At 40.3% G+C, this 11,383-nt stretch overlaps 2 protein-coding genes across 3 annotated transcripts; one reads left to right on the forward strand and one right to left on the reverse strand.

The window, feature by feature from the left end:
• Positions 1-3,008: 3,008 nt before the first annotated feature.
• Positions 3,009-6,229, forward strand: LOC111327079 (uncharacterized). Its single transcript, XM_088743553.1, has one exon. The coding sequence runs from the start codon at positions 3,424-3,426 to the stop codon at positions 5,194-5,196; it is 1,773 nt and encodes a 590-aa protein (XP_088599679.1). The 5' UTR covers positions 3,009-3,423; the 3' UTR covers positions 5,197-6,229.
• A 1,338-nt stretch (positions 6,230-7,567) lies between these two features.
• Positions 7,568-10,643, reverse strand: LOC148717306 (uncharacterized). Of its 2 annotated transcripts, XM_088743554.1 has the most exons (3): positions 10,254-10,637; positions 9,741-9,777; positions 7,568-9,654 (listed from the first exon to the last, which is right to left on the reverse strand). In XM_088743554.1, the coding sequence occupies exons 1-3, from the start codon at positions 10,602-10,604 to the stop codon at positions 8,810-8,812; spliced, it is 1,233 nt and encodes a 410-aa protein (XP_088599680.1). In that variant the 5' UTR covers positions 10,605-10,637; the 3' UTR covers positions 7,568-8,809. The 2 variants fall into 2 exon arrangements, with proteins under 2 accessions (XP_088599680.1, XP_088599681.1); XM_088743555.1 differs by lacking the exon at positions 9,741-9,777 and having other exon boundaries at positions 10,223-10,643.
• Positions 10,644-11,383: the final 740 nt, after the last annotated feature.

Consider the following 11,383-nt stretch of genomic DNA (forward strand, 5'->3'; position numbering starts at 1 on the left):
CCAACCTGTGAAAAGCAAAATTGTTCTACATTGTTATTAACGTGAACCATGGAGGATCGATTGCCAATGTATTTTATACTTAAATTTTAATTTTGTATATCACAAATGCTGCAGCTTTTGAATTCAAATTGTCATCTCGCTCGTATAATCCATCCCCATCTGTCCGACTGATTTTTAAACGTCGCTTCTAAGGAAAAACTTTCAAAGCTCATTTTGAAATAATCGAGTTTTGCTCAAGTCATTTACCACCGAAGCCTTTTTTTTACAAAACTGTCTTTGTCTTTGACTAAAGCGGAACATTTGAAAGCTGAGCAGATGTTTATTGTGAAGAATTTTGTGCCATCGACTTTTCAGTTAGAAATGTAAAATTTTCTGTAATGCGAACGTTCACGAACCTGGTGCCACATCAATAGGGACCAAATGCGCAGACAAGAAGGGTGGAACTGTTCAAAAGTAATTAACTGCCTTTCTTTCGTTTTTACAGCCTAATTCCTTCAAGCCTTTGAAGCTCACTACTATCGGACTTAAGGATGCCTGAGTTAAGGAAAGGAAGTGTTTTCATGGAGGCGGACATTGGGGCCTCTGGGAAACCGCAAAACCGGAGAAAAAAACCTCCAAAACCGAAAAACCGACGAAAAAAGGCAGCAAAACCGAAAACCGCATGCAAACCTGACAAAACCGCTACATTTTTACCTTAAAGGGGTCAAAAAGGAAAAACCGAAAACCGCATCAGAGTTTTCGTGAAACCGAAAAGCGAACGCAACGTAAAATCCGTAAATCCCTCTGAACATCAAAACCGAGAAATCCGAACCTTTTTGGCCCAACAACCGAAAAACCGATCCAAGAAACAGTCAAAACCACAAAACCGAAAATCCCAAAGCCCCCCTCTTTATAGGAGGTTCGAAGGCTGCTCGACTTTTGTTAAGGTTCAGTTGCTAACAAGCGAAGTCTACAATGAGTTGTAGAGTGGTCAAGGCTTTTAAGTTGTGCACTTCAAAACATTACAACTCTCAATAATAATAATAGTAATAATAATAATAATAATAATAATAATAATAGGTAAGGTCTGTTTACGAGCCTAGTGGCCCATTAGGCCGGTGCTTAACTCCGGTTTCTGTAGCATAAAGCGACTAGGAGTATTTTTACTACCCCCTGGATGGGATGCCAATCCTTCGCAGGGTTACCCTCAGCATTAAATTGCCGGTACCCATTTATACACCTGGGTGAAGAGAGGCACTGTGAGAGTAAAGTGTCTTGCCTAAGAACACAACACAATGTCCCGGACAGGGCTCGAACCCGGACCACTCGATACGGAATCGAGCGCGCTAACCATGAGGCCACCGCGCCTCCACAAGTGGCTATTCTCGACGAATGCATTTCAGGAACTGAGAGCTCACATTTTCCTATGTATGCTCTTAGTAAGTATTCAAGTGAATGATGGAAAAGTGTTTTGGGAGTACGCTCCAATTGGCCTCTGTTTCTGTTTCGCGCTGGCTGAAGACTGCTTGCCTCTGCCACGAATAGCGGAAGTCTTTAGCCGAACAGCAACTGATAGATATCTTGACTTCGTTTTCACACACCTTTGAGTCCGACTTTTACGATAATAATTGGATGTATTTAAAAATGATAACAGTCTAAAAAAGCGAAAATTACCTGATGTTTGGCTTGGTAATCCTACTCTTGTAATCGTCTTATTCTTATTCGAGGTTGGTTGAACAATATTGAGCACGACAACTCTATTTGTCTTTGAGGAAGCTTTCAGAAAAGCTTTTGACAGACCTCATTGATCCGTCTGCTCACAGGCGTCGCCTAAAAGTAGTTTCAAATTAATTAAAACCATTTTGCGCCTCTAGCATGAATGGCAAAGCGATTTCTTACATTTCTTAATCTATGTAGAACATATAAAATTTGGGGATAAAAAAAAACTGAAGTCCAAAACGTTTCGTCTTGACTGAATAAAACTTCAAGACGACAGTTGAGAGAGAAACCATTGGATGTTTGATAATGACAGATGCCAATATAACCGTTAGGTGTCAGAATAAGGGATAGCCAGTCCAAAGTGTCGTACGTTCCTGATCTTAAATAATATTTTTTCCCAACCGGCTGTGGTGGGTACATCTTGAAAGTCTGCTGTTCGAAGTTAGATCCACAACTTATAACAGTTGAATTGATAGAGGCTGAACTATTTCAAAGAACTTCTATGGTTCTTGATATTTTATTATTTCTTTCTTCTCTTACTTCAACTGTTTGTTTATTCTCTTACTTACCATGTTCTCGTTTGTTCCTATTTTTTGAATAACTGTCAGTGCTCCGCGGAAATTTTTCTTTGACACGAACCCCATATTTATAGTGTAATCAAACAAAGTAGAAAGCCATCTATCCAGTTGCATTTCCTATCTCTAAGAGACGATGTTAACGTCATGGCGGATGTTTTCCCTTTTATGTTGGTTGATTAACCACCTGCTGGTGATTGACTGAAACAGTGCCTGCTGATAATGGTGCGTATTTCTTTTCGTCGCTTGAGAACTGTACGAGAAGTACCGGGAGTTTACCAAATTCAGAAGGGCATCGGTATTTGAATTAGAAGATGCATTTGTGGAGAACCACCATTTTTCGAATCCAGAAGAAAGTGTTTACGATACGATGGCCCAGAAGGGTCACAGTCCAGTTTTAATTTTTGACAGTCCAGTTTTATTTTTTGACAGTCCAGTTTTATTTTTTTTGACAGTCCAGTTTTATTTTTTTTGACAGTCCAGTTTTATTTTTTTTGACAGTCCAGTTTTATTTTTTGACAGTCCAGTTTTATTTTTTTTGACAGTCCAGTTTTATTTTTTGGATCACAGTCCAGTTTTATTTTTTGGGTACCCAAAAAATAAAACTGGTCACAGTTCTATGCGTCACAGTCCAGTTTTATTACTTGGGTACCCAAAAAATAAAACTGGACTGTGACACATGCATGGGTCACAGTCCAGTTTTATTTTTTGAGTAGTCACCAGACCTCTCTCGATGTGTTGCATGTTGCGCGTGTTGTTTGTTTGGCGGCCATTTTGTACGATGGACGCTATTATAAGACAAACTGTGCGGGAGGAGTTGAGGCGCTCCAATTCTATTGAATCAGAAACGGTGTCTTCTGTTAGCCAACATAATAGTGGCCAAATTGAAGAAGGGTCGGTCTCGGCGGGATCGACACCGAATACATTTTCATCGCGAACGGTTAACCGACTATCTGGTCTTCTGAACCGAATTCGGCATGGCAGTAGAGGCAAAAGCAGTTCAAACAAGAAGCGGAAAATTGAAAAGCAGCATAGGGTACAAGTAAGATGCATGCATTATGACTAAACTAAGAAAAAGTTTGTTACTGTTCGTCAAAAGAATGGCGGTGGCAATCGCTTTATAACATATACTGATGCAGATCCACTGAAGATGGAAGAGCTTGTGGAGAGGGCGTGTGCGTTGTTTTTCCCTGGTGGAAAGAACAGTTTTGCTGGTCATATGGAGGAAATGAACAAATGGATCTGTGACACAACGGGGGTGGCAATTTTCGATTTTCCTGGTAAAGGAACTGTGGAAGACTACCTGAAGAGTAATGGATTGTATCCTTCCTCCACTTACTTTTACCTACGCACCCAACCACGACATCTTATGGGTGATGAATTTGAAGACAGCAATTACGTTGAGGCGACGAACACAGACAACACGTCATCCACAAAAGTAAGTTCTGTCACAGTATCAGTAACGGCATGTACTACTAAATCTGATGATAGGGAGGTGTGCAATGTCTGTAGCTGTTCTTTTGAGAAAGGACAAAACTGTGTCCGTTGTGAGCAGGACCTCGAGTACCAGCAAAGTCTCATGGCCGATTCAGTTGACACTGGACAACCTGAAGAGTTTCAGCCCGAAAGCATTCATGCAAATGATCAGTTGACTTCCTTTATTAGTCCAGTGTCTGTGCATGAAATGAGAGAGCTCCGTTTGGCCCATTTTCAACGAGACACCTGTCATCCAACTGTGCAAAGTCAAGATACTCAAGATCAAAGGCTTGTTTCACCAAGTGAGGACGAAGTGTCCCCTAGCACTGTGGACGGGCCTTGTGGAGTGCTTGAAGAGGGAGGTTATGTCCAATTACCTACAGTTGGTATGGCAAGAGAATCAGCTGAATGCATAGTTTCAGAAAATGGTGAAATTGCCGGGCAGGGGCTTTCACTAACAGTTCATCGTTCATGTATTTGTAAAGATATGATTGAGCATTTTAAAGATGAGAAAATGTTGCAATCTGAGTTAGTGTTTACAATTATCAGTGAGAGGGGGCAAAAAGAAGAGGGTGTGGGTATTGGAGTTTCAAGAGAAGTTTTCTCTTTATTCTGGAAGGAGTTTGCAAATAGCATGACAATAGGGAAAAGAGAAAGAGTACCCTTTGTGAGGCATGATCATTTCATTAAGGAGTGGGGAGCTATTGGTCGAATTTTGGTGAAGGGGTTTAGATCAGTTTCCTACTTCCCTTTGTTCTTATCAAAGGCTTTCATGTGCTACTGCCTGTTTGATGCAGAAGTTCCTGAAGGCATTGTTCTTGAGTCTTTCATTAAATACTTGTCTCCTGTTGAAGAAGAGCTAGTTACAAATTTTCTTGGAAAAGCTGACTTTGCAGATGAAAATGATGATTTGTTTGATTTCTTAGAGAGATTCAATTGTAGGTCACAGTTCAGTCCAGAGAATATCAAGAAAGTGCTTGTAGAGATTGCCAATCAGGAGCTGCTACAGAAACCTCATGTCATGGTTGCCACCTGGCAGCCTATTGTCCAAGAGCTGAAACAGTATCCACAGTTTCAGACTATTGCAGGTATCCAAGGCTTTTATGATAGAATTAATCCAACAAACAAGAAAGTTCTTAATTCACTTGAAGCACAGCCAAACACTGAAGCAGAACGAGATGCGCTAAAATTTCTGCAAAGATACATACGAGGATTAGACAATGCAAAACTAGTCCAGTTCTTAACGTTCACAACAGCTTCTGATGTCTTAATTACCAACAAGATTGAAGTCTCCTTTACCAGACTGGAAGGTGCTAGTTCCAGACCTATAGCTCACACGTGTGGGCCGCTTCTGGAACTGCCTTCCACTTATTCCAATTTTGTTGAATTGAGACAGCAGTTCAATAATATTTTGGAAAAAAGTAGCTGGGAAATGGACATTATGTGAGTTAACTCTTCAAGCCGCATTGTCATCATGCAAATTCACACTCGTGACTACATGTAGTATTAACTATTTCTTATAGTTTTACTTTGAGGAAGGGAAACGCCTCAATGAATTCATACTATCAAATTGTGAGGGGAAATTTTGTTTAGAACCTTGATTTTCTTCCTTGATTTGTACCTGGTTGTGTTAATTTTGGTTATAGTAGGAATTATTTGCCTGTTATTGACCAAATGACCTGATATTGTTGTGTTGTTTCCTCTGCAACCTTCACCCGAGGAGGGTTGCATAGCCCTGTGATGATTATGAATAACTTGGCATTTATTTATCTGCTCTTGTTGTCTTAGCTCAATTGCCTACTTTTGGTTTGGCTCTTTGTTTGTTTTTTTACATGTTTTGTTTAAGGATTGGGAGGGAAACAATGCTAACCATGAAAAGAATGGACTGACTAAAGAATTTATTTCCCAAGTCAATCCTCTTCATTATGTCAACATTCTTTCAGTCCATACTCTAAAAAATGCAAAAAAAAACAAGCAAACAAGACAGAACAAACATTGTTCTGAAGCATTTATTTTTTCTGCATGTGACAGGTTTTCAATCTTGAGATAGATAGCACTGTTTGTAATTAAACCATATGTACTCCCTTATGTTCTTTGCGGTTCCCTTACTGTAATCATTAAGACAAGAACAATGCCTCACATGTTGGGTTAAGTTTGCTCATCAATTAGGTAACTAAGAAGTATGTTATACATGTTCAGTTCACATTTGAGTAACTGACCCAATTCATTTGCCTTGTCCCTTTCCAGTTTATGTGACTATCACACAATGCTTCAGTTAAAAATGATTTGCTGCCTTGAAAAGGCTTAAGCAAAGCAAAGCAAAGCTTGAATGTTCAGGAGAGTTAGAGAGGGAAAACGTGAGGGCAGATGGCTTGGTGCCAGTTCTTTTGGATTTTGGTTATTAAGTTGTCAGTATGCGCTTGGACAGAATATTCCAAGATGTGTATGCTATTATTAAAGGATATTGAGATTTTCCAGTGTTTGCGTTTTGTTTTATTTTCATATCATAAGCATTCTGTTTTTACAGAAAGAAGTGCAACAGTAATATAACTCTTGGCAAAAGAGCAGGCTATGAAGATGTTTTTGAGATAGAATTGCAGAGGAGAGATAATAGATACTTAAAAGTACCTCTCCTCTGTACGTCTATCCAATTACGACAGGTCAGTTGAACCAAGAAAGTCTGGAAACCTAGCACTGCATCAGAAAAGCTCATTTATTACGTTAACCTGTCAATCTCTTGAATTAGTCGCAGATAGAGATCAAGTCCTTCGTTAACATCTTGTGGTAAGCTCAGTCCAAGAACATTCATAACTATTAAAGCAAACTCATCAAACTCTTCACTAAAATCAGCGGAACACATGGTTGAATTATCATTAAACTCTTCTAGTTCATGGAGATCAATGTCTTCTTTGAAGTCCTCTGTGTTATAGAGGTGGGGCAGGAAATACATGCAGTCGGGTTTTCCTCTAGGACCAGTGCTGTTACCAAATTTGCTTGATGCTATTTGATGTTGATTCCACATTTCAGCAACTTGATAAAGCTCTTCCATCTTCAGTGGATCTGCATCAGTATATGTTATAAAGCGATTGCCACCGCCATTCTTTTGACGAACAGTAACAAACTTTTTCTTAGTTTGGTCATAATGCATCCATCTTACTTGTACCCTATGCTGCTTTTCAATTTTCCGCTTCTTGTTTGAACTGCTTTTGCCTCTACTGCCATGCCGAATTCGGTTCAGAAGACCAGATAGTCGGTTGAACGTTCGCGATGAAAATGTATTCGGTGTCGATCCCGCCGAGACCGACCCTTCTTCAATTTGGCCACTATTATGTTGGCTAACAGAGGACACCGTTTCTGATTCAATAGAATTGGAGCGCCTCAACTCCTCCCGCACAGTTTGTCTTATAATAGCGTCCATCGTACAAAATGGCCGCCAAACAAACAACACGCGCAACATGCAACACATCGAGAGAGATCTGGTGACTACTCAAAAAATAAAACTGGACTGTGACCCATGCATGTGTCACAGTCCAGTTTTATTTTTTGGGTACCCAAGAAATAAAACTGGACTGTGACGCATGGGTCACAGTCCAGTTTTATTTTTTGGGTACTCAAAAAATAAAACTGGACTGTCAAAAAAAATAAAACTGGACTGTCAAAAAATAAAACTGGACTGTCAAAAAAAATAAAACTGGACTGTCAAAAAAAAATAAAACTGGACTGTTAAAAAAAAATAAAACTGGACTGTCAAAAAATAAAACTGGACTGTCAAAAATTAAAACTGGACTGTCAAAAATTAAAACTGGACTGTGACCCTTCTGGGCCATCGTATTACGAGGCAATTTTATTTTAAAGTCGTTTAATTAAATTTTTATTTTCATTTCCACCTCAAAAGTCAACACTGAAATGGCTCGCTCTCCTATTTTTAACCTGCTGTGAAGCTGGACGAGACTAAGTGCGATCCACGCCACAATTCTATTCAATAACAAATTGAAGCAACATATTTGTCGACTATGGCATCCCTCACCATTACTTCTAGAATGGGGATGATAACTCTGAGCTTGGTGATTTATCGGGAAAGGGGATATGTTGATGTCTGCCATTCAATCATCATAACTACAATTATCATGATTGTTATTATCGTTACTGCAATTGTTGCTGTTGTTTTTGTTTTTTTTATTTTATTTTAAAAGATCATTGCCATACTGGCACACACCTGACAGCATTTTATACAAACACTCATTCAATCAATAACACGGTGGAAAGACACTGTAAGTCTATTAGATAGAGATGTTCTGGGATTTACTGAACAGGGGTCGGATAAACGGCTACTGGAAGCGCATTATTTAAGGGGGCCGGGGACATACCTACCCCGGAAAATTGTGAAATGTGGATCCTCGGAAAGGTGATCTCTTGGCGTTTTCAGGGATAATTGTAGGTTGTTTTATGCCTTTGACTGAAAACAATTTCTGTTTCGAGCCATTTTAAGCATCTACCATGTCCGCCGAACTCTTTAGAAACCTCACGTGTTGGGATGTTTTTCATTTCATTTTAGAGTGTTCGGCCGGACAACCCGAACTAATCCTGGATCCGCCCCAGGTCCCCCAGGGTAGGCAAGTGCTTTAATCTTTATAGAGGAAAAAAAAAATACAGCACATTTGAACTTAGTTTGGCGAGTGTTTCACGACCAAGACAGTGTTAATGTTTACTTGAACTTTTGTGTTCGTAAGCGAGTGCAAATTTTTCTATCTATACCAAAACACTGATATAGTTATCGTAATGCGTTTTCAGATATACAGGTACATTTTGATTTAAAAAAACAAATATTTCCAAGATCGTTTGCGTGTGAGAGGAAAGCCTTGACGCTTAGATAAAATAGGGTTAACAACATTAAGGTTTGTATATGGATATGGCCTAGGGATTCACAATCGGATAGGTACAGATGTTTCATTACTCCAGTCAGATAGTTGATAAAATGCGGCAGAGTCAGGAGTCAAGTCTTTCCAACAATTAACTTTAAATGTGCAAAAGCTACTTTACAAATCCAGCGTTGGACAGCGTCAGTTCTTTAATGTGATAATCACCTTGCCGTCGCCTTTGTTAACACCTGCCTTGTTGTGTTGATTTGTACCGTTATTAAACGAGCCCCCTGCCACACCTCCTGATGTAGTTCCCACAACACCCCCACCGGAATACCCACCCCCTCCCCCACCAGCCACAAAGCCAAAGCTTCCACCACCGAATCCTCCCTTGGATACTGGAGATATGCCCCCAACTCCGCCGTTAATGAAACTCAACGAACTGGTTACCGTTGCCCCGTCCCCGCCTCCCCCACCCCCGTTGCCTTTGAGCCCTGCTCCCCCTCCTGATAAGATATTGGAGTCTACATTCCCCGTGTTGGCGTTGCAAGGTATCCCACCATTCCCTCCCGTCCCACCACATCTGGTGCCGTTCTCCGTCGCCTGACCGGGATCACCGTCTTCAAATTGCTTTTCCGGTGTCCCTCCACCCCCTCCCCCACCAGCAATAATTAGCGGAGTGTCATCTAAGAGGGTCACAAAAGTACCGCCACCCCCACCCCCTGGTCCATCACCGAAGTCTGCACCATGGTGACCCTCTTGGCCTACAAGTATCTTAAGTTTGGTTCCTTCTGCAAGTGTAAAAGTTCCTCTCATCTTGGCTCCCAAGCCGCCAATCCTCCACTCGGACTGGTTTGAATTTATACCATTGGCACCTGATGCACCAGATGCTTCGATGACGTACCTTCCTGTCTCGGGAACACTCCAAATTTGGATGCCATTGCTTAAAGTGACTTTGCCGTCAAGTGATGTCCCCGCATACCCGGATGTACTATTCGGTCCAGTTTCTTCCACGCCTTCCAAGGTCGAAAAGACGTATCTGTGCACTGGAACAAGGAAAACATATTAAAGACGCCATTAATTTAAATTGCATGGAGAGGTTCACAGTATCATACTATAGAATTTGTCTCACCTCTTGGTTTTCCACTTGTAAGATCGGCAAATGAATCCTGCATTGAATGAAAGATTAGCCTTCTCATAATATTTGATGGTATTGCGCATCTAAAAGTGTTAAGTCGACAAGTCATTTGGCGATTACAGTGGAGTAAGACATTCTGTGTCCGTCTGGGGACTGCTTTTAAACGCATTTTGGTTTTTCGCTCCCACCCACTGACCGAGAGGGCCTGTCGCAGGAAACTGAGACCGGGCTTAATTCAATAAAACTTTTACAAGTGTAATTTACAGCTGTGGCTATTGTTTTCAATCTCTAAAACAATAGATGCACTTGTAAATAACAATCGAAAAGTTCTATTGAATTGACCTCTGGATAACACCGCTGATTGTGCATTAACAAAAGCATCATATTTTTCAGGGGTTGAAAGGGAGGGTATATAAGGTGGTAAGAATCAAAGTACTACCTCACGAAAAACATAATTTATTGAACAACTTCGGCACTTTTGCCATAAATGAGAGAAATAATACTCACGCTGATATTCACCAGCTGATGAAATGAATATCCTTTCTTTGGAGATAATTCATTTTTGTCTATGATCATGTCACAGTTAGACGTTTCTCTGTTTAACTCGCACACTCCATTTTTTGTATTTTGAAAATTGAACGACAGGCATTTTGGAAGCGCCAAGCACAGTTGTGCGCATGATAAAACGTCATGAGTCCGCTGTTTATGAATGACGAATCCCATGAGCACGTGACCCTCAGTAGAGCTGATAAAGGATGAGCGAATCTCAGCAGTTCTGACGAGTATCGTTGTGATAGGGGTGGGGTGAGTAGTTGAAATGAGCAGAATGAGAACAACTCGTGTAGTTTCTCTTGCCATCTGAAAATTCTTTCATGTGAGGAGAAAAAATAAAACTATTACGAGTTCAAATACTGACAAACAACAAAATAAAAACAGAGTACTACAATTATAGAACATTTGCAGTAACGTGGACCTTTTTCTTATGGAATACTCAATCAATTTGAATTTCATTTTTTAAGGCGAGCCCTATTGTAGATCCTTTCTGTAAAATGTGTGTGGTGAAACCTTCAACTAAACGTCCTCTCTAACAATCCTTGGGTATTTAGTTGAACACGGCTGAGCTCCTCAACCAGTTATGCTGCTACATTCGGTTTAAAAGTAAGTAGAAAAATATGCAATTTAAAACGGGTAAGCGTACTATATCTTTACAAATGATAATCATTCCTCGAGAAATTTGTGGCACATCTTTAAGGGGGTTGCGACAGAAAAATTCCGTCTGAGTTTCTGAGAGGATTTTAATCCCAGATTTCTGATGGTGAGAGATTTGGCCTGAGCTCGTCAGCAAAGCTTCTGCGCTTAACCGCATCGTTATTTGAACTGATTTATCACGCTTGAAAGATAAAAGTCATGATTTTTCATAAGTTGGTAAGCGACTTCTGACAAGGTATTAAATCTAACTAATTATCATGGGTTAACACTGAAAAATTCATATTTCGCAGCTAGAAACTAATGCCGCAGAGAGCCTCGTCGCCTTGTTAAAAAGCGATACATAAATTATTTTTGTATCTTCCTGTATCTGCACAGCTTGGGATAGCTCGTCCGGCCGCAATTCCAAATTTGATTAAACGGATCATGTC

This window comes from Stylophora pistillata, chromosome 13 (genome assembly GCF_964205215.1).
Source record: "Stylophora pistillata chromosome 13, jaStyPist1.2, whole genome shotgun sequence".
NCBI classification, from domain to species: domain Eukaryota; kingdom Metazoa; phylum Cnidaria; class Anthozoa; order Scleractinia; family Pocilloporidae; genus Stylophora; species Stylophora pistillata.